This window comes from Tenrec ecaudatus, chromosome 3 (assembly GCF_050624435.1).
Source record: "Tenrec ecaudatus isolate mTenEca1 chromosome 3, mTenEca1.hap1, whole genome shotgun sequence".
NCBI lineage: Eukaryota > Metazoa > Chordata > Mammalia > Afrosoricida > Tenrecidae > Tenrec > Tenrec ecaudatus.
Genome location: NC_134532.1, coordinates 97,000,957 through 97,024,615, shown reverse-complemented (window position 1 = coordinate 97,024,615; position 23,659 = coordinate 97,000,957). Strand labels below are relative to the sequence as shown.

The 23,659-nt window shown below is 38.1% G+C and overlaps 1 protein-coding gene across 4 annotated transcripts in view; it reads left to right on the top strand.

The window, feature by feature from the left end:
• The window catches only part of BLTP1 (bridge-like lipid transfer protein family member 1), a 222,041-nt gene that overhangs the window by 86,667 nt on the left and 111,715 nt on the right, over nucleotides 1–23,659 (top strand). For all 4 annotated transcript variants that reach the window (XM_075543854.1, XM_075543855.1, XM_075543852.1 and 1 more), the window contains exons 29-42: nucleotides 360–1,197; nucleotides 4,125–4,195; nucleotides 4,761–4,934; nucleotides 5,746–5,866; nucleotides 7,062–7,208; nucleotides 7,601–7,728; nucleotides 8,025–8,224; nucleotides 9,635–9,832; nucleotides 10,544–10,755; nucleotides 11,778–11,929; nucleotides 15,148–15,298; nucleotides 15,465–15,617; nucleotides 16,374–16,614; nucleotides 21,510–21,652. In XM_075543854.1, coding sequence (XP_075399969.1) covers nucleotides 360–1,197; nucleotides 4,125–4,195; nucleotides 4,761–4,934; nucleotides 5,746–5,866; nucleotides 7,062–7,208; nucleotides 7,601–7,728; nucleotides 8,025–8,224; nucleotides 9,635–9,832; nucleotides 10,544–10,755; nucleotides 11,778–11,929; nucleotides 15,148–15,298; nucleotides 15,465–15,617; nucleotides 16,374–16,614; nucleotides 21,510–21,652 — 2,929 coding nt within the window. The remainder of the gene's footprint in view (nucleotides 1–359; nucleotides 1,198–4,124; nucleotides 4,196–4,760; nucleotides 4,935–5,745; nucleotides 5,867–7,061; nucleotides 7,209–7,600; nucleotides 7,729–8,024; nucleotides 8,225–9,634; nucleotides 9,833–10,543; nucleotides 10,756–11,777; nucleotides 11,930–15,147; nucleotides 15,299–15,464; nucleotides 15,618–16,373; nucleotides 16,615–21,509; nucleotides 21,653–23,659) is intronic.

Sequence of the window (23,659 nt, the reverse complement as noted above, 5' to 3'; positions counted from 1 at the left end):
CCTGATAAATTATAAATTAATATTGTTTTCATATCTTACACCATCCACTTCACCCACATTTCTGTTGTTTGTCCCCCTGTGGGGTGGCCTTGGGAGGGGAGGGTTGTACATCCATCATTGCAGTGGGTTCCCTGTTTCTCACCCTTATACACTGAGTTTTTTTATGTTTTTATTATGTGTAAACTGCCTTGAAATTTCCAAACTCTATGTAACGTGAACTCATCTTGCTACTTTTTGTGGACATTGCACATTTTAAGATTATTCTTTATTTGGAAAATTAAAAAGGATTTTATAGGTACTTTTTATATTCAGATTAAATTTTATGACATGAAAATAATAGCTTTGCTTTTCTGTTTCAGTATTCCTACCGAAGTTTCAGGAAACAGCCCAGTATCTCCTAATAATCAAGATAAATCCGTTGGCCAGTCTCCTCTGAGGTCTCCTCTGAAACGACAAGCCTCTGTATGTTCCACCCGCCTCGGAAGTACGAAGAGTCTTACTGCTGCTTTCTATGGGGACAAGCAGCCTGTTCCTGTTGGAGTTCAGTTTAGTAGCGATGTCTCCCGAAGTGATGAGAATGTGCTAGACTCACCAAAGCAAAGGAGAAGTTTTGGTTCTTTCCCATACACACCATCAGCAGACTCTAATTCATTTCACCAATATCGATCAATGGACTCCAGCATGTCGATGGCTGATAGTGAAGCCTACTTTTCTGCAGCAGAAGAATTTGAGCCCATTAGCAGTGATGAAGGCCCAGGAACTTATCCAGGTAGAAAAAAGAAGAAAAGGCAAACCCAGCAGATTGACTACAGTAGGGGTTCCATATATCACAGTGTGGAAGGACCCCTTATCGGCCAGGGTCAAAGCCATCAGGATCCCCGCACTCTGCCATTGAAAGCGCATCCTTCCCAGGCTTCGTTTGTTTCTGCATTAGGTGTGGAGGATGACCTTGTAGAACAGCTGTATCCTGTGGAAGGCGAGAAAACCATAGAAAGTGAGCAGATTACGTCTCAGCAACCTGTGATGAATTGTTACCAGACTTACCTTACTCAGTTCCAGGTAATTAATTGGTCAGTTAAGCACCCAACCAACAAAAGAACCTCCAAATCCTCATTGCACCGTCCACTCGATCTGGATACACCAACCAGCGAAGAAAGTTCGTCATCATTTGAACAGCTTTCTGTTCCAACTTTTAAGGTATAAACCAAGTCACTGATTTCCACTGATATAATACTTTAGGGAAATAGATTTTAATTACGCTAACTCAGCAGTTCTTAACCTGTGGGCTGTGACCCCTTTGGGGGTTGAATGACCCTTTCACAGGGGTCGCCTAAGACCTTCGGTAAACACACAATTCCGATGGTTTTAGGAAGTCACTGCTCCTCTATCAGTCTCCAGGCGGGTCCGCCCACATGCAGATATACACCCACATACGAGTACCCGGTGTGTAGACTGTTACCCATGCTACACCATGCTTCAAGACAAAATTTCATTTATCATTAAAAATAAATATTTCACAATATAGAATTACATATTATTTTTGTGATTGAACACATGACTTAATTATGTTCAATTTGTAACAATGAAAATACATCCTGCATATCATATTTACATGACAATTCATTACTAGCAAAATTATAGTTATGAAGTAGCAATAAAAATAATTTTATGGTTGGGGTCACCACAACATGAACTGTATTAAAAAGTCATGGCATTGGGAAGGTTGATATCCACTGCCCTGATATTTCTCATCTTTCTGATAATATTTCAAATGTCATGGCCTCATTTATTACAAAAGTCTCAGGATCATTGAGTAATGTGGGTGGGCTTCAAATTTTGTGGAAAATGGAATGAAAAGATACTAGGCTTTTTCCACAAACTTTTTTAAATTTAAAAAATGTATTTACTTACTTATGGTTTCCTCCATACATTTTTTTGAAGTTTCCTCATAATTAGGTATATAATATACTACATTTGGACCCAAGTCTTTCTATAGAATTCATATTTTATAGTTTTGAAATAGTTTTAAATAGTTTATGGTCTTTCTAGCAAACCCAGTTCCATTCACTTGTCATTTGAGATCTTAGTATTGATGTGGTTATTGTTTTTTCTGCCATATACTCTGTAAATAGCTTTTTAAGGAAGCCAAAAATGTGTCACAATAAATTCAGTAATGTAACTAATGTAAAAGACTAAAACATTTTATAGAACTGATTAACAATGTCAAGCATGTTATACTATATATGTGTATATATAGTTTTGAGATTCCAAAGGTTTTCTTGAAGGACAAGGGGGCTTATTATTAGGAAGTTTTTAAGAGAAAATTGTAAAAGCCAGCAAAGTTGCACCAAGAAATTATTTTCCTTTCCCATCATGACAATTCACCTCATAAATTTTCAAGGCTAGCGTGGGCTGTTGTATGAATTTTGCTGGAAAACCTTCCTTATCCAATCTACAGTCCTGATCTTGCTCCCTACATGTCTTTTTGTCCCCCAAACTGAAAGAGCCTTTAAAAGGAACACAGTGTAGTCTCTTGAGGATCCAAAAACTGCCATGATGGAATCATTCCATCATTCTTTTGGAAGTTTTAGGGACATGGAAACACCATCTTCAGAAGTATGTAGACCTAGATGGAGCCTATTTTGAGAAATAAGGGCTTCGTGTTTTAATTTTTTTTAATAAAGGCTTTAATTTTAGAGCAGTCTTTGGTTTGGCCACACATTAAAGCTGAGATTTGAGGGATGAGGGAGAGTGAGGATGCGCGAGTAGTGAAGGGCAGTGAATTCTGAGCAAGGCTCTAAGTAGGGAAAGAGGCCAGAGTGCCTGTATCCCGGTGAATCAGCTGGAAGGCTCTTCATGATAAAGCTGGACACCTAAGCAAGGTTTTGGTACTCAGGATATATAGGGCATGTTGTCAGGGGTTCATTTTTTATTTTAATTTCATTATGAAGTTCTTGAGGGCTTAAAGGAAGTATGCTGTGATCTCATGTACTTTGACTACCAAGTGCAAGTCATCACACTGTACAAGAGAGGAAATGGAGTGGTCACTCGGTTGGGAGGTTCTTGCAGCAGTCTTTGGGATATATGACAGGATTTGGGGGTTAAGATGTAGCAGTCACAATGAAAATGTGCTGAGCTGAGTTTAATATTCTTAGGTATATATAGGTGCTTGATTAATATGTATTGAAGTGGAAATATTAGTGAAAATTACAAAAATTTGATCTTAAAGTTATGCCTATTTCATGACCTACCCAAGATAAAAAAATAAATAAAACTTTAAATGTTCTTTTTATTTTATTCCACATAGAAATATGTTTGTATGTGAGTTTTGTGGTATAAAATGGTATGGTCTTGACTGTGGAGCAGAATTCCCAAGAGATTTACAATTAATATTTCCACTTAAGGAGCCTTGGTGGTGTTGTGTGTTAGGCATTAAGCTGTTAACCACAAGGGTCAGTGGTTTGAGCCCACCAGCTGCTCCTCAAGAGAAAGATGAGGCTGTCTGCTCCCGTAGCGATTTCAGAAGCCGTGGAAACCCAGAGAGACACTTCTGTGCTGTCTTTTAGGGCCCCTGTGAGTGAGAACTCACTCAATGGCTGTCAGTTTGGGTTCTTGAATTTTTCTAATTAAGTGGTCAAATATCTACACGATAAGCCAGGAAACGTATTTCTTTAAACAACTTCAAAAATCAGAACATACTTTTTTCATGTATGTGAAAGTTCAGTTGATTTGTTCCATGTATGTTTTGATGGTTTTTTTAATGAATCTAAAATACAAGTCTAGCATCTAGCAATTTAATATTTCTCTGGGTCATCCATTTCTCACTTAAAAACAAACTCTGGGGATGGGGGTAGTGGTAAAGAAAACAAACATTTGAAGCCCTTGCTTTGAAACGCTGATTGTAGCTTTTTTCTCCTTCATTTCATTTTCAACCTTCAAAAGTCTACCCTGCCATTTGATGAAACAGTAAATGAAATTGCCCATTGATTATGCCTGGCTTTTTCTATTGTTTTTCACATATTTATATCAAATATATAAAAGTCATAGCAGCTCATAAATATTTTGTGCATCACAATATTTTAGAAATATTATTAAAATTACAGTATTGTTTTATATTGCTCTAGGTTATCAAGCAGGGGCTCACCGCTAATTCTTTGTTAGACAGAGGAATGCAACTATCAGGATCAACTTGTAAGTAAGTAAAAATAATACACTTTCCACTTTTCTTGTTCGCGATTCTGGAATGTGTAGACTTTATTTCATGAAACACCTCTTATGTACTTGATGTAGATTTTCTAAAAGAATGAAATACCCAGATGCTTTAGCTCTTTTCTCTGTCATACGTTTGGCTGCACTTAAAAGCAGTCAGTGGCATTTTGCATATCAAAATTAGTACAACCCCTCCAGCTTCCTCTTTCCTCACATCTAAATATTGGTCTGAGTGGCTAAAAAAGGAGGAAAATTAAAATTGAAGTGGACTTGGAGTCATTAGTGACCTAAAAGTTCATTTCAAACATGAACGAAAGAAACCACCAGTCTCCTCTGTGGGAGAAGGACCGGGCTCTCTCTCTCCTATAGTTACAGCTTCAGAAAACTCAGGCTGTTCTGCCCTTTGCTGTGGAGTCACTGTGATTTCTGTGAGTTGGCATCGGCTGATGGCAGTGAGGTTTTTCTTGACCCATCTTAAAGGACCTCTACCTCTTATTCTTTGTCATGGTTTATTAATTTTTTTAATATACTCTGCTTTTGAAATTATATAGTACACCATATACTCCTCTGGAAAAGAAAAGTGTTGATCACACAGATGATGAAACATTGACAGAAGAATGGACCCTCGATCAACTCGTCTCCCAGACCAAGACAACAGCCATAGTCGAAGTAAAAGGGACGGTGGATATTGTTCTGACTCCCTTGGTGGCTGAAGCTTTAGACAGGTAGAAATTTTGTCCAAAAATGCACTGCTGTTTTGAAAATGATAAACATCATATTTATATAGAATACTACTAATGGTTTGATTGAAAAAAAAGGAAGTATGTTTTAAACGGGGTATATTTAAGTTGGATATCACTTGTTAATTTTTCAATCTGAAATAATTATATTTCTATGTATTCTGTTTTTCATTTTTGGATTTATTAGCCTAAAATTGTCAAATATCTATGAATGAGTTATGTGTCATATTCTTACTACTACCTAGTTAACAAAGGTATACAGTAGAAGTAGTCAAGACTGTCGTGTAAAGAACTTACCATCAGTCTGTGGAGGAAGGCAAACTAACACGGCTAAGGCCACTATGGAGCATAGTAGAGCACAATATTGAGTGGGGAACAGAACATGCTGAAGGAGCTCAGCGCAAGAAAGGAACCAAGAAAAACAGTTTTTGTAAAACTTGCTTTTATTGCAAAAATGCAGTTTCTTGTCATAACTTATATTGTTAATATGCTATATCACATGATATCTCATGTAAATAAAACTTAATAAAAAACATAGGAAATAATTTTCAGGAGATCATTTAAAGACAGACAATTACCCAATCTGTACTAATTGATTTTGGGTTGTGAGGAGATAAAATCTCAGAAATGTTTCCTGTATGTAATTTCTGAAAATGTGGTTTAGGCAGTCTCATTCAGATATGGAGTAATTGTTGAAAATGTCTAAATGTTGCTAAGTTTTATAGCGATGTTGAGAAAAGCTGAGTTGTCATGTTCAGTGACATATAGCATTTTCACTTACTGTTTACTTCCCCAGATACATTGAAGCTATGGTTCACTGTGCTAGTGCCCGCCATCCCGCTGCAATTGTAGATGACCTCCATGCTAAAGTGCTCCGAGAAGCGGTCCAGAATAGCAAAACTTCCTTCTCAGAAAACGTACGAATTTTTAATTTAATTGGAATGGCAAATTGAGTATTTTTTTAACATGTACAGGATATGTAACCTTGAAAAAGTGTGTATGTATCAAATTTCATTACTAAGTTCCATTCATCCGCATATTCTAGCCTTCAGATACTATGTATTAAATCATATTAAAGACAGATATTAAAATTTAACTTTTAAAAAGCTCCTTTCCTAAAAACCTAGTTTCCTAAGTGAAAAAGTTCCAAAGTAAAAAAGTTGCTAACTTCTCCAAAGAATCCTAAAGAGATACATGAAGATTTTTTTTTTTAATGAAAGCAAAGCTATTTATGATTTCCGATTCTTCTCTTTGATTCGTTGGCTTGCAAGGGAAACCCCAGTGGTGTAGTGGGACTAGTGTTGAGCTTGTATCTCAGTAACTTTAAGGTGATTTCTTTTTTGCCTAAATGAAGTCACCTTCTTAGTGTGTGATACTTGGTTTATGCTAAGTGCAGCGGTTCTCAACCTGTGGGTCGAGACCCCTTTGGGGGTCGAACGACCCTTTCACAGGGGTCACCTGATTCATGACAGTGATGTAGTAGCAACGAAAATAATTTTATAGTTGGGGGTCACCACCACATGAGGAACTGTATTAAAGGGTAAGGGCATTAGGAAGGGTGAGAACCACTGTTTTAGCCAGAAAGCCAGTTGCTTAACAATTGTATCCTGATGCTGTAGAAATGCTTCATTTGATTTTTAAATTTATCTGGATTCTATTTAAACTAGAGAGAGAAAGTGGGGCACAGTTAGGCCGATACTTTATTCAGAACAGTGAGTCGAATATATTGATACTGCTTGTCAGAGATCGTGATAGCAAAGCAGTCCAAACAAACTAGGAATGTGTGACACGAAAGCAAGTCTGCCCTCAATGTGGTGAATTCCGTGACCCTAAAAATTCCCTGCCATTGTCGTTACCGTTGTTTGGCTCTCTGTTTCTCTGTAAGTGAAGTTCACTTGACTTTATAATTCCTTCCTCAGCCTGGACACCACCTGAGCCCTTCTTAGCCTTTCTGAAGTAGGGTTTGCTCTTTGAGACTGGAGTTGCCACCTCAGATGGCAGCTGCTGCATAGATGGACTTAAGCCGCCAAATGAAAAAGAAAGTTGCGGTTGCTGAGATGTGGAAAGCATGAACTATCTGTTTAAAATTAATTCCATTTTGAATATTTTTAGCTATCTTCCAAACAAGATGTTAGAGGAACAAAAACAGAGCACCCTGCTCTAGGGACTACTAACCAAGGACAAGCACAGACAGATCTTACGGTGAAGCAAGATAACGTAACCATTAAAGGGCTGCAGGCAAACGTCAGCATACCAAAGGTAACAGTATTTTAAAATAACTTTCTTGAACAACAACAACAACAACAACAAATACCTCGATAATTTCATCCTCTCCATTTATTACACTAAATAGTGGTGAAACAGTTTGTAAAATTAAACTTTTTGTTTTGTCTTGTTTACCCTGGATGATCTAATATTAAGAACTCGATGACTTCATTGGAATATTTGGTTATTCTAATTATGAGGTTTTATATGTATATATAAAACAGATATATAACATTTTAAGAAACATAGATCTATTTCTAATAGTAAGGCTTTATGTTCTTATGAATCTTATGTAGAAGTGATAACGTTTCACATCGTCAACACTGATACTCGTGGTATTTTGTGAATTATTTCAACTCTGACATTTGTGACTTTTTGTGTGTTAGGTTAATTTATGTTTGTTGCAAGCCTCAGTAGAAGAATCTCCAACTACAGCTCCTAGTAGAAGCGCGACGCATGTTTCCCTAGTAGCACTGTGTTTGGATAGAATTGCTACGCAAGTTCGTATGAATAGGTGAGAAAGATTTTATTAATCTAAGCCAGGATTAGCTTGTTGTCGGCACAAGCAGTTCTTTAAAATCTTCTTAACACGGTTCTGAAAATTGTAATGTTAAAACTCATTACTGGTATTAGGATTTTAAATCTCACTTTATAGACTAGCAAAGCAGGTTTTTTAAAGTTTCTGCTGTTTTCATTCATAATGTTTTTTCTGTAACATAAGATAAGCTAAATCGGTTTAGGAGCACTGGTGTGCTTGCTGAATTACATTGTTTAAATGCTAGAAGCACATTCTTTCCTTCTTTCTCAAAGAGGGCTGATTGAGGAGCCGTCAAACAATGCAGAACCCGGAAGGACATCTAATTTCGATAGGTACGTTCATGCCAATAAGATGCAACCTCAGTCATCTGGATCCCTCAAATCAAATGCTGGAGCAGAAAAAGGCAAAGAAATTGCGGCCAAGTTAAACATTCATCGAGTTCATGGACAACTTAGGGGTCTCGATACAACAGGTAACGAGTCTTGAAAACATGTGGGGTTGGGGCGTAACAATTCAAGAAGGCTTTACAAAGGGAAGCCTCTTTTCCTTTTAACATTTCATAAGAAGAAGGTATTTCTACAAATATTGTATATGTGGTATGTACTTTTACTTGTATCCTGCTGAATGAAAACCCCAAACCGCTGCCATGGAGCTGATTGTGATTCATAGCAACCTGAAACGGGGCTCCGCAGGCTGTGACTCGTAGCTCCCTTGTCCCCAGCCAGACTGACTGACTGACTGGCGGGCTTGACCCACATAGAAGGTAAGATTTGGGAAGAAATAGGAATTCCTTAGGTTAGGGAAGACCTTTTAGTCATCAGTGCAAACTGTGGTATTTTCCTGTATAGGAAGGACTATTACATATCAATGAAAATAGTGTCTGGAGAACTTTTAATGCTTGAAGGAAATTATCCTGGTTGCATTAAAAGTGCTTGCATTCGGTCCAAAGCTGGGTTTTCACAAAGGGCTAGAAAGACATTTCACTTCAAATGTAAATAGAAGTTACCTTTGGTGGTAAAATTACATGTGACCTTGATCTTCTTTTTGATTTTTCTGTATTCATTAGTTGCAAAGGAATGAAAAAAAAATTGAAATAAAATAAAAGCCTCTCCCATGCAATCTAGATGTTACTTTTCATATTGCATTTATAAGCAGTGGAATCATGGAGGTGTCTATGATGAATTCTACTCTGCATGTTAGTAAATAAAATCTGTAATTTCATTGGAAAATAAGTTTTTCCCCCCTAAAGTTTAATAATTAAAATATTTTCTGTTTTATAAAATCATGAGAAACTTTTAAAAACTAGTTTGCTTTGAAGCTAAAATTAGTCGAGAACATCTGAACATTAGCTTTTAGAGCCCCTGTAGTCTTTCAGAATTGCGTTAATACTAACATTGAGCAATTATTTCTCGATTATGAAGTCTTTCTCCCTCTTGCATTCACATGATTAAGAGACTCCAGACACTTTCACAATAGTAAGATATTATGCAGTATTATGTTGGAAGTTGGTTCATTTTTCCGACTTTTTTGAGGAACACTAAAATGTACATATGTTCCTAGACCAACCACTAGTGAGTTTTGGTAGCTCAGTGGTTAAGTGCTTGACTGCTCACCAAAAGGTCAGCAGTTCAAACCCACCAGCAGTTCCCTAGAAGAAAGGCCTGGTACTCTGCTCCCATAAAGATTACATCTAAGAAAACCATGTCGGGCAGCTCTGCGCTTTCATATGGCGTCACCGTGCGTCAAAAGTCGACTTCCTGTCACAACCACTGTGCTGTATTTTTGCTCAATATTTCTGGGTTTGTTTGTTTGTTTATAAGAGAAAAAAATCTGTATGACCCTTCGTCTGTGAAACGGCTGTTTTGCTTTCTATGAATGATAGACATGGGGACCTGTGCCATCACTGCCATTCCTTTTGAGAAGTCCAAGGTCTTGTTTACTCTTGAAGAGTTAGATGACTTTACTTTCGTGGATGAAACCGAGCACCAAGCTATTCCAGATGTAACTCGAATAGGTCCAAGCCAAGAAAAATGGGGCTGGATAATGTTTGAATGCGGACTTGAAAATCTAACCATAAAAGGTAAGAGTTTTTGTTGATGTTGTTCAATTGTCTGTAAGTAGGGGCTGCACTGATGCCACGTTACTGAAATACTTTGAAGGACGAAATGTTTCCGTTCAGTTCCTTACTGTGGTTTTCAGTAATGCGAAGCACTATATTCAAGCATAGGCGATTTACCAAAAGTAGTTGCCCCCATCCCACTTGCATACGGAGAACTTTTACTTCAGAACCAGTCAGGGAATCCAGATATGCCAGACCCCACTGCCTGAACAAAGCAATATATGACTCTGAAGATATTCCTGAAATACACACACACGCACCCAGAAATAGATTGGATTGGATTAGATTAGGTAGCTAGACATAGGTTCTCACAGCTTTCTGGAAATTTGTCTCATTGTAAATTTGGTTTTTTAGATTTTATGCTTTGTCATCTTGAAAGGAAACATTGTAAATCTTTTATTCAGTGTGAAAAAGACTGACATACAATTTTATCTACTTTTCTTCAAAGTTACTAAGAAATATTTTAAAACAGAAATGTTGAATTGTGTATTTAAATCTTAAGTTTAATCATAATAGTAGTTGTATACAGCTATAATTCATTCCATACTTAAACATGGATCACTTTTATAAACACAGTCGTGGTGAGAATGAAAAAGATCATTTTAAGGAGATTTTATGCAGATACTGTAGAGGATAGCATTGAGACATTTATATACTATTTTCATTTTGTAGGAGGAAGGCAGTCTGGGGCTGTTTTATATAATGCTTTTGGCATTATGGGTAAGGCGAATGTCCCAGCAAGGGGTGGCGTGCTGCCCTCCAGCCATTCCTCGGATTCGCCCACTGGCAGTGGCTACAATACTGATGCCTCTGATGACAATCTTCCGTGTGACCGAGCAAGCCCTTCATCAGACGCAAACGGAAATGCTGTCTCAGACGAGCAAGTTGGTGAACTTCTAACATTAACAATGCTTGAAAAAATTACTCAGAAAACTACATACATGATTTAAAATGAATCTCCAGAGTACAATTGCTTTTTTCTCTTTCCTGATCTTATATTTCTGTCTTAAATGTTCATCAGAGCACCTTAATTCTTTTTAAAAAAAATATTTTATTAGGGGTTCATACAACTCTTATCACAATCCATACATATATATACATCAGTTATATAAAGCACATCTGTACATTCTCTGCCCTAATCATTTTCAAAGCATTTGCTCTCCACTTAAGCCCTTTGCATCAGGTCCTCTTTTTTTCCCCTCCCTCTCCACTCCCCTCTCCCTCATGAGTCCTTGATAATTTATAGATTGTTATTTTGTCTTATCTTGCCCTATCCGGTGACTCCCTTCACCCCCTTTTCTGTTGTCCGTCCCTCAGGGAGGAGGTCACATGTAGATCCTTGTAATGGGTTCCCTCTTTCCAAACCACTCACCCTCTACCCTCCCAGTATCGCCACTCACACCCCTGGTCCTGAAGGTATCACCCACCCTGGATTACCTGAAAGCACCTTAATTCTATCACACATTCTCTTTCGTTATAGTTATATGACCTCTACTAAGTCTGAAAAATAAAACCTCTTTCACTCATTTCATCTAGGAAAACAAAAATCCTACTTAACATTCCTAAACACGTAAGGTTAAGTGATCAGGTGAAATCCTTTTAGATATAAAATGATTTATGTAGTAGTGTTTTAGACTATGCTTTATAAAGCTTTAAACATTTCTCAGACTCAGGAAATGATTGAAGAAGGTTCACATTTATTTATTTTTAATCATTTTATTAGGGGCTCATACAACTCTTTATCACAATTCATACATGTAGTTCATATTTATTTAATGAAAGAGTCTATGTTATCTATGGAACTTGATATCATGGAAATTTTTTGCTACTTAAGATGATGTTAGAGGTTTTAAGTTGATTTTATGGATTGCCCATTAATATGTTTTGGGCATTCTGTTTTTTATAGGATGAAGGAGTTGAATCTGATGATTTGAAAAAAGATCTACCTCTCATGCCTCCACCTCCAGATTCATGTAGCATGAAGTTAACTATTAAAGAAATTTGGTTTAGCTTTGCAGCTCCCACCAATGTGAGATCTCCTGCTCATACTTTTTCTAGGTAACCAGTTTTTCTTTAATGTAATTCTCTCTTCATGTTTCTCCTCTAATTTATATATAATTATATATATGTTATTAGAGTAAGAGACCTGGTGAAACATTAGTTGTGCATTTGACCTTAATCAAAAGGGGTCTTTGGTTTGATGAACTCAGTATTGACTCCAAAGAGCAAGATAGTCCTGGAAATCTACTCACTTGAAGATTACAGTCTAGTAAACACTACAGGCCAGGCAGCTGAACTCCTATCATATAAATCAAGTGACTTGATGGCACATGGCAGCAGTATTAAGGTTGCCACCACCTGTCTATATTTCCTACATTCTGTTGACATTACTGCACTCTTGACCGTCGGTTTGATGGCTTGTGCTTTCCTATGATGTTGAAAGGTATGTCACTGGTAATTAAAAACCAGCAAAATCACCCAAAGTGAACAAGGTTCAGCAGAGCCTCTAGAGGAGCGGTTATCAACCTGTGGGTCGCGACCCCTTTTGGGTTGAATGACCCTTTCACAGAGTCACCCAATTCATAGCAGTAGCAAAATTACAGTTAAGAAGTAGCAACGGAAGTAATTTTATGGTTGGGAGTCACCACCACATGAGGAACTGTATGAAAGTGTTGTGGCATTAGGAAGGCTGGGAACCACTGCTCTAGAGTAAGAACATTATGAAGAAGGAATAGGTCCACATCTGAGGAATTAGCCACTGAAAACCATATGGAGAACAGCCAAACAATGTCAGATACAGGTTTTTGCTCATGAACAGAAGCAGAACCTTGTCAAAGACAGTGCAAGAAGATGAGCCCTTCCTGTCATAAAGGCACTCAAATATGACTGAGGAAGAACTGCCGTCTCAGAGTAGAGTGGACCACACTGAGGCGGATGGTGCAGGGCTATGGGAGGAAAGCCTTTGGGACATTTATTTATTGGTGGAGCAGGACTCCAATGGAGGAGAAACAGCAGCAAACATCATTAAATAATTGGACCTGGGAATACTCCAAGTAATGAATCTAGGAAATTTAGGAGTTGTGAAAATGAAATGGAATGCATAAACATAAACAATTTTAGGCATGAGTTGAAATGGATCGGTGTTGGCCATTTTAAATCAGAAAATCGTATTGTTGACTATGTCAGGAGTGACAGATTCAATAGGGATGGGTCGCATTGATCATAAAAAATGTCTGTCTTGAAATACAGTGTTGTCTGTGATAGGATAATATCTGTATACAAGGAAACAGTACAACTGTTATGCAAATTTGTGTACCAAGTAATAACTAAGAAAAGACTGCCAGAAGTTCAGGTGGGAATCAGAAGAGCATGAGGAAAAAGGGATTTTATTGCTGATGTCAAATGGACGTTGGCTGAAAGTGGAGAATACCAGATCAATGTTACCTAGTGTTTGATTGACTGTACCAAGTGTTGAGGTTACATAATCTGGTGTCAGTTTGGGACTGAAGAGGATTAAGAGTGAATGGGTGGAGTCTAGTATGTCAATTGGGTTATAGCCAATGAGGTCTCTGTGTGGGCGTAGGCTTCCCCTGAGAATTCTGGAACTCCTGTATTTTCCTCCTTGGAGGCGGAAGACACTTCTCTCTCTCTGCTCACTTCCTGGGAGATATCCTTGAGGAGAAGCCACATGGAGCTACCCTGATGCAGCCCTGGAAGCTGGAGAAGCCACATGGAGACTCCTGCCAGCCCTGAGATGCTTACGCCACCACTGGATCCAAAGCTTTTCTACCCACTGGCCTGTGATCGTCCTGCTCTCAGCATCATTGCATGTGTTTCATGAGTCTGAAGAGGACGTTGTAGATTGGTATCAGACATATGGGCTAATATCGGACTTATGGGCCTCAACTGTGGACTGGGTTGAGATGCTTTCTTAATGTACAACTGCCCTCTATTTAAAACTCTCTCATATACACTTATGTGTGTCCATGAATTTGTTTCTCTAGCCTCCCCAGCCTAACACACCAAGACATTCAAGTGAATGGATCCCAACAAACTATGGGTAGTATTGAGAAGATGAGAATCCCAGAAAATTTGTTTGTGCTTACACAGAATCTGTGCATGGATCAAGAAGCAATTGTGCAGACAGAATAAGGGCATGCTGTGTGGCTTAAAATCAGAAAGGTGTGCGTCAGAGTTGTATCCTTTCACCATTCTCATTAAATCTATTTTCTGTGCACATAATCAGAGGAGCTGCATTATATGAATGTGGCATCAGAATTGGAAGAAGGCTTATTAACCGCCTGCAATATGCAAATGATACAACCTTGTGTAGTGAAAGTGAGGAGGTCTTGAAACACTTGCTGATGAAGATGAAAGATTGTAGCCATCAGTATGGATTACAACTCAATGTAAAGACAAACAAAAATCCTCATAAATGGACTAGTGGGTGACATTGTGATAAATTGAGACGAGACTGAAGTTGTCAAGGATTTCATCTTGCCTGGATCCACATTCAATGCTAATGGAAGCAGCAGTCAGGAGATCCGAAGATGCATTGCACTGGGCAAATCTATCCATACTACATCTTTTAAGATCTGTAAAACATTGAGGTCTACTTTGAGGTCTAAGGTGTGCTTGACCCAAACTGTGGTATTTCCATTGCTTCATGTGCATGTGAAAGTTGGACGTTGAATAAGGAAGACCAAGGAAGAATGGATGTGTTTTAATTGAGGTGCTGGAGAAGACTATTGAAAGCACGATGGAGTGTCAAAAGGACCAATTTGTTTTAGAATAAGTACAGCCAGAATGTCCTTCAGGTCAAGGATGCTGAGACTTCATCTCACGTACCTTGGATGTGGTGTCAAGAGACACAGCCAGTCCCTGGAACAGCACCTCATGCTTGGTAGGCCCCACAAGATGCATTGACACGGTGCATGCACCAGTAGACTCACACATAGGATGGGGCAGTTTTTGTTCTTTTGTACATAGGGTTGATATGGGTTGGGACTGACTTGATCGTACCTAACAACACAGACATTATTACTCTGTTTGCTGCCCCCTTTTCTTTCCCAGAGCTGCATTTTTATTTTTACATGTCACTAGACTGTTTTTGATAACTCTTACCTTTTGTATGTGTAATTACATTTTCATAATTTATCAGGTCATCAAAGGAAAAGACAGTAATTGTCATAGCATAAAATAGCCACAGAATTCAATAGGTATGGGAGATTAAATGCAAATCTTAAGCTTTATTAATATAGTTTTGTTTTTTAAAGGCAGTTGAACCTTTTAAGTACTGCAACTCCTGCTGTTGGTGCATGGCTTGTTCCTATTGATCAACTCAAGTCGTCCTTAAACAAATTAGAAACTGAGGGAACCTTGAGAACATGTGCGGTCATGGGATGCATAATGACAGAAGCATTAGAGGTATGCTTCTCCATAATGCAAGGTTTATACAAGCATTATTGTTGAAATTAAATTGCTTATTGTTACTCATTGTTGGAAAACATGAAACTGTAGCTTCTTAATTATTAGAGCTATTATATTTACCTGATCTCTGATAATTATTTTAAGTATATTATTTTTGTTTCAGAACAAAAGTGTTCATTTTCCCTTAAGAAGCAAATACAACAGACTGACAAAACTTGCCCGCTTTCTCCAAGAAAATCCTTCCTGTTTGCTGTGTAACATATTGCATCACTACCTGCACCAGGCGAATTACTCCGTCATTGATGATGCTACAATGGTGAGTTACTGGGACGTGAAGTTTGCGTTGCTCTCTTGAGGAGCCCAGACCCATAAGAAAAAACAAAAACAAAAACATCGAGGACATGGAAGAAAGCAAAAGAAAAAGTTTTGGAGATGGTTTGAAATAATTTTGGGATATATGTTATACTCTAGTCTGAATTTTAAATGTTTTCCATTTGGAAAGAACTGGCCTCAGCTTCCTTAGAACAGAAACCCTGCTGTGGAAAGGCAGTCTGTATAGTAACAGTGAGCATACTGATAACGGACCACAGAGACTTTCTTACTCTCTTGTGTTCTACTGAGTTTGAAACATAGCTAAGAAACATACATTAAGTTAGAATTCTTTAAGTTTTGAATAAGAACACTTGATTGTAGTTTATAAAGGATCTTTACATTTGAAATTTCAATTCCATATTATTTCATCAAAAAGTTGGGACAATCAGAAACATAAAATTAATTGTGAAATACCAGAAGTTACAAATTTGTTTTTGCAACTCTTTAACAACAACAACAACAACAACAAGAGTCTTTGGGACAGCTTTGAACCCCCAAGTAATGTTCTCAACTGGCATGAATACTTAAAGGTTATATTCTAAAGCTAGTTTGAAATTCAGCTTCTGGTTTTACTTCAGAAAATTAACATCTATGAAATTGTTGTTTTATCTTTGAAACAGACTCTGGGATGGGGACATGTAAAGCATTTGAGCAGTAACTGTTATCTGACTTACATTTGAGGACATTGTTATTGTTGCAGAGTGATGGCCTTCCTGCTTTGGTAACTTTGAAGAAAGGTTTAGTTGCACTGGCAAGGCAGTGGATGAAGTTTATTGTGGTGACACCAGCCTTTAAAGGAGTTCGTTTACATAGGCCAGCTCAGCCCGTGAAACCTCAAACAGCTGTCCACCAGGAGCATGAAGATGGCCTTGGGCATGACAATGGAGGAGGCCTGCAGAGTGACACCAGTGCTGATGGAGCAGAATTTGAGTTCGATGCAGGTAATCAGTTAGTATGTTTTCTCACTCATCACAATTACCATATATCTAGGTTTATTTATGTACAGCTTTTATTAATAATGTTCATATGCCTCTTTAAATCATTGGAACCTATTTGCTTTCAGTATACTTATTAAACTTCTTGTTAATAAATTGTTAATAAACATTTTGATTGGTTACTATATTACACAGTTGATAACTGCTTTTAATAATTTATATATCACATTTGAAAAATGTCATGATGTTATAGAAGTATGATTTTTAAGACATTTTCACATAATCCAGATATGCAATTCAATAGTTCAGTCATATCAAGAAGTATTGTACAGCTGTTTCCACAGTCAGTCCCACAACATTTTCTTCCTTCATGTACTCCTTGTTACCAACTCCTCATTAATCCAGAAGACTACCAACAGTAACAAGATAGAACAGAGATGCCCCCATTTGAAAGAAAGCATTAAAAACCAGAGTAGACTCTAAAAGTGAGGCAACAGGAATAAGGCATGGTGTGGTTTTGCAGTTCAAGTCAGATTTTCATTTTACTCCAGTGTCATCATCTCTGGGAGCCCTGGTGTCGCAGTGGTTACTCATAGGGCTGTGACCTGCAAGGTCAGCAGTTTGAAAATACCAACTGCTCCTCCAGACAAAAACGAGCTTTCTACTCCCATTACCAGTTACAGTCTCAGAAACTCACTGCGACAGTTCTACTCTGTGTTAAGCATTACTGTGAGTTGGCATTAACTTGATGGTAGCGAAAGTGAGCTAATCATCTCCATAATACTCTCTGTCTGAAAATCAGGTGATTACCAGTCCTCAATAACGGTCAGAGGGACATCCCTAGAGGCGTAGTCTATGTGTAGATCCTGCAAATGTATTTTGGCTATTCACTGTCATCCATACCCTTCTGCAAACCAGAATTTCACAATTTAAGTTCTAATACCATTCCCTCCTTTGGATTTGGATTAGATTATTTAGTCCTTGAATAACACAGACTGGTGTGCTTCTTCCATGTGGGTTTAGTTGACATCTCACTTTGATGACTGAAAACAAGCCCTCAAGACCTCAGACGCTATTTTTTTTGAGAGTTGAGCACCACCTAGTGTCTTCACCACACTCTGCTGTAGCACCCATATCTTACATGTTTCCTTCATGAAGGCTAGTATCAAACAGGGCCATGTCGTAAAAACGAATTGTTCTTAAATGGGAGCTAGGATTAAGTTTGAGCCTAAAATCCATTCCTGTTTCTGTGTTTGATATATGCTTCATGTTCACCTTAGCAACATCTTTGGTATTTTACCTTGGAGAACATTATCAATCTATTCCTTCTGTTTAAGGCCCATCTCAAGGTCATTCTGTTTTAGAGTCACTGATTTAGCTCATGGCAATGTATTTAAAACACATTTGAGAAAATAGGCTTTAAATACATTAAACGCTTATTAAACAAGTGTAGGCTGGCTACAAATCTAAATACCATATATACGGGTGTATAAGCCGAGTTTTTCAGCACATTATTGATTAAGTTTTTTTGGTAAAATTAGGTGCCTTGACTGATATTTGGGTTGGCTTATACTTGAGTATATATGGTACATGAATTATTGACCTGTACAGATGAAATCCTTACATGACTGAACACTATTTAAACAAACAATGGAAGTTGGTGGTCAGGCATATCATAGCTGCCTTCTACTTCTTCGCACACAGTAAATTTCACCTGACATCCTCAGACTACTGATGTGTTTGAAGTTGCCTCGTTCACCTAGCGTAGTTTTCACATCACAGCTCTCTTTTCCTTTTTTAATTAACTCAGATAAAAGATAATTTTCAGATATTTATCAGGGGACTTCAAAAAACTGCAGAAAAATATAATTGTAAGGTAATGGAGTTTTCCCATGAACTCTTTGAAGCTTGTATACTGACATGATTTTCTTTTTTAATATAGTTTTATTGGCACTTCTTCCACATATCATGCAATTCAATAGTTCAGGCATATCAAGAAAACTTGTATAGTTGTTACTAGACATGATTTTCTAAGTTTTATTTTGCTGAACATAGATTTCTGCCCCTAAAGTTTTCTACATCTAGGGCATTCTGAGTGAAGCACTTCACCTTCTTAAAGTTTTGTATTTGTATGTTTACTATCCTCCCTGTCCCATAATCTTTTGAACGAGGTCTCTGCTTTTTCACCCAGTGTTTGGTTGCTCCTGAACTTATGTAGTGTCTAGGGATGCCTTCAGTGTACAAGCTGCCAGCAGTAGAGCGGTGCAAAGCACAGAATGGATATGAATCCAGAAATCACCTGCATACTGTAACCTTTCGACAAAATCTGTTTCACGTGACACAATAGTCAATACAAACTCACCTTGTAATAGCTTGAGAAGATACTGAAAGTATCAGTACCCTCATGGATATAGAACCCAGACTGCGGGGCCAGGGATTAGAGGAAGTATGCAATGGGGAGAAACTGCTCAGTGGAGAAGAGGTTTTACTTTAAAGTTATAGGAATGTTTTGGGACTAGATAGAGGTGGCTACTGTACAACTTATTAAATATAAGGAATCAAATTGTTCGCTTGAAAATGGTTTTATCTGAATTCTACCTTGTTTTTGTGTTTTTTTAAGAAATAGAGCTTTTACTCACTTGATTTTAACCCTAATAAAAGAACAGTGAGTTCTTGTGACATGTCCCTGCTAGGTATTTGTCCTCATGAGGAGATCACTGAAGATAGGGTGCCAAAGCAAAGTGTGGTGAAGAAATCAGATTGTGCCCAGCTACAATATATTTATATATAGCTCTGGGATCTTAAACGCTTGCCTCATAACAAGTAACCTTCTAAGTGAGAAGTCAGTTAAATTCCCACTGAAGAAGCGCAGCCAGTGTGATAAATAATACAATCCATACTCAGGGAGGGGAACCAGAGCCTACATTCTAAACACTCAATTTGTGAAATGTTATGAATGACAGGGAAGATCAAAATCTATTTTTTGAGTCCCTGCATGGATTGAGTCTGCTGTGAATCCTCAGTGACTGTAGTCTAGGAATGTGAACAGTCTTTATACCAGACAAAGAGCATGATAAAATGGATTTTAGCCGCTCTAGATAAGCTGGAATGTAACACTTGTCATTAGACCTCCTCTTTCCCCTCTTTTGAATTTTGTCTGTATTTTAAAACATATTTTTTATGTTCTTTTAGATTGAGTTTTTTCTGTTTTATTTGATCAGTGTAACTGGGTTTTTTGTTTTTCTCCTTTTTTTTTTTTGGTACGTTTTTCTGTACAGAGAATTCAGGATAGGATGGTAGATCTATCAAGATAGCAAGTGGATTAATAAATGTCCTAGGGCAAGGAAAGTGAGGTTGGGGAGAAATGGAGAGTCAACAGCAATGACTACAAGGAGGAGGAAAATGTTCCAAAGATAATTGTACAACCCTTCTTACTATGATTGGACTATTAAATTGTTACTTATATCTCAAAACTATTTTTAAAAAGTAAAACTTTCAGATAATTGGTATATAGTATACTTTCCCTGCCCTTCTTTTTCTGTCCTTATTTTTTAAACTAAAGAGAGAGAGAGAGAGAGAGAGAGAGAGAGAGAGAGAGAGAGAGAGAGAGAGTGTGTGTGTGTGTGTGTAGAATAGGTAAAAGTTATTGTGGTAATAAGATCTTTTGTAAGAATTAAGGCCAAGACCTAACTAATCTCAATGATTTAGAGATTGAAAAAGTCCAACTCTTGCAAGATGCTAGTCTGCTCCATTTCCTCCCCACCCCTCCCTCGAGAAGATTCCCTCATTTCTCGGTTTAGCCAATTGTTGCAGTGCCCCACGGAAGTCACGAAAGTTTGAGGAAATGGCTCATGTGGCGAGAATGCACTTCAGTCCAAAATCTGAGGTCAGGCAGGAGTAAGCCAGATGCTGGCGCCAGCAGAAGCACTCCACTTCTGGCTCTTGCCAGTGATCCGATCTCATCCCCTGCTTCTCTCAATGGGCTTTTTCTACGCAGCAGGACAGCATTGTAGCAAATTCTGTCCACAATTACTCCCAGGTGAAGCCGGATCAGTCTCTACCCCAACTTTCTGACCAGAATGAACCACACAGAGTAAAAAAGGTAGTTTAGGAGCTAAACATGGTACAATCAAATTTGACCCCAATTTAATAACCTGTTCCCCACTTCTGGACTGAATCTTACTTTGCATATATGATCTGGGCCCTCTGGAAAATGGTCCCAGGTCCCATTGGCTTCCTGATAATCTTAATCAGCCAGTCTTTTTCCCAAGCCACTCTAGAAACAGGTTTCTTTCTCAGCTGTAGCAGATAATTCCTTACAGCCATTAAAAGTAACAGTAACTGAGATAACCAGTAAACAAAGTAGGAGCTCGTTCACACCCTCTACTAAGGTCAGAATTTAACTTTATCATATTCTTATTTGCTGGCAAATAATACCTTCAAAACAGACTATTAGCCACAGGCATACGAAATCCAGAATTATATCACATACGGGTTTCTGCCTGGAAGGGCCATGTTAAGAATACAATTCAGTTATTATTTTGTAATTTTAAAAATCCCCAGACAAGTCGATAGTAAAGTATAGTATAGTATAGTAAATGGCCTCTATATGTCTGCACATGTTAATGTGTGAAAAGTTGTTAATTTCTTCAGCTTAGTTGGCTGGTTCTTTCATTTCTGTCCTTATGTAGATGCTAGTTTTTTCTTTCATGAGACCAAGTTCCCTTAATGAGGAGATTGTGGTTGGGGGATAAAGGAGAAGAATGAATATTGCAGTGTTTTACAAAATTAGTCAAAAATGATGTAAATTTGAATTCAGTAAAATCATCAGAAATACGAGAGTGGATGTTTCAAGAAAATATGGGTAATCTTACCTTTCTCATCATTTTAAACTGTTTCAGCCACAGTCAGTGAACACACAATGCTCCTAGAAGGAACAGCTAACCGGCCTCCACCTGGTAGCTCTGGACCTGTAACTGGAGCTGAGATAATGAGGAAACTTTCAAAGACGCATACCCATAGTGACTCTGCATTGAAAATTAAGGTATACTATTGCCTCTTTTGGTTACTCAAACCTCTCACAGAAAAGACGTAAAGCGTTTCTTTTCTCAAATTTAAATATTATATGTTGTCATTAGGCGCCATTAAGATCATTTCTGACCCTCTGCACAATAGCATGAAACACTGCCTGGTCCTGTGTCATACTCACAATTGTACCTATACTTGAACCCACTGTTACAGCCACAGTGTCAGATATTAGATACCGACCCTAAATATAAATATGAGATACCTACCCTAAATACTCAAATAGTGTTTATATGCTCCAATTAACTAAATCAGTAACATTGACTGTACATGTCTTTTTGCAAATTATTTCATCATTAATTAATTTTAGATAAGGATGACTTTTAACCACCAACTGTTAATACTCTTTAATTTATTAAATATCATTTCCAATAAAATACAATGTGTAAATAGTTGGTAATCTCGTAATGTTTATTTCTAAAGCGAAGCCTTTAAAATAGTGCATAATTAGTATATAGTTTGGGTCAGGCTTTTTTTTTACAGTTTACTGATGTTCTTTATTTTATTTTATAAATCATTTTATTAGGGGCTCATACAACTCTTACCACAATCCATACATACATCAATTGTGTAAAGTACATTTGTACATTCATTGGCCTCATCATTCTCAAAACATTTGCTCTCCACTTAAGCCCCTGGCATCAGCTCCTCATTTTGCCCCCTCTCTTCCCAGCGCCCCTCTCCATCTTGAACCCTTGATAATTTGTAAATTATTATTTTGTCATATCATGCCCTGTCCGACGTCTCCCTTCATCCACTTTTCTGTTGTCCGTCCCCCAGGGAGGAGGTTACATGTAGATCCTTGCAATCGAGTCTCCCTTTCCAACCCACCCTCCCTCTACGTTCCAGTATCGCTACTAACACCACTGGTCCTGAAGGGAACATCCGCCCTGGATTCCCTGTGTTTCTGGTTCCTATCTGTACCAGTGTCCATCCTTTGGTCTAGCCAGACTTGCAAGTTAGAATTGAGATCATGATAGTGGGGGTAGGAGGAAGCATTTAGGAACTAGAGGAAAGTTGTATTTTTCATTGTTCCTACATTGGACCTTTTGACTCATCTCCTCCCTGAGACCCTTCTGTAAAGAGATGTCCAGTGGCCAACAAATGGGCTTTGGGTCTCCACTCTGCACTCCCCCCCTCATTCACTATGGTAGGATTTTTTTTTGTTCTGATGATGCCTGATACCTGATCCTTTCGACACCTCTTGATCACACAGCCTGGTGTACTTCTTCTATGTGGGCATTGTTGCTTCTGAGCTAGGTGGCCAATTGTTTACCTTCAAGCCTTTAAGACCCCAGATGCTATATCTTTTGATAGCTGGGCACTATCAGCTTTCTTTGCCACATTTGCTTATGCACCCATTTGTCTTCAGCGATCATATCATGGAGGTGAACACACAATGATAGGGTTTTTATTCTTTGATGCCTGATAAACTGATCCCTTCGGCACCTCTTGATCACACAGGCTGATGTGTTCTTCCATGTGGACTTTGTTGCTTCTGAGCTAGATGGCCGCTTGTTTACCCTCAAGCTTTTAAGACCCCCCCAGACGCTATATCTTTTGGTAGCTGGGCACCATCATCTTTCTTCACCACATTTGCTTATTTACCCCCTTTGTCTTCAGCGATTATGTCAGGAAAGTGAGCATCATAGAATGCCAATTTAATAGAAGAAAGTATTTTTTTGCATTGAGGGAGTACTTGAGTGGAGGCCCAATATTCTTCTTCTATCTTAATACTAAACCCATAAATATATGCACATAGTTCTAGTTCCTCATCCTCATATATAAATATATTTGCTTAGATACATGTCTTTATCTAGACCTCTATAGATGCCCTTTGCCTCCCGGCTCTTTCCTCTATTTCCCTTGACTTTCCTCCTGTCCCACTATCATGCTTAGTCCCACCAGGGTTTCAGCAATTCCTCTTGGTTATGTTACCCTTGATCATGCCCTACCAAGGCCTCCC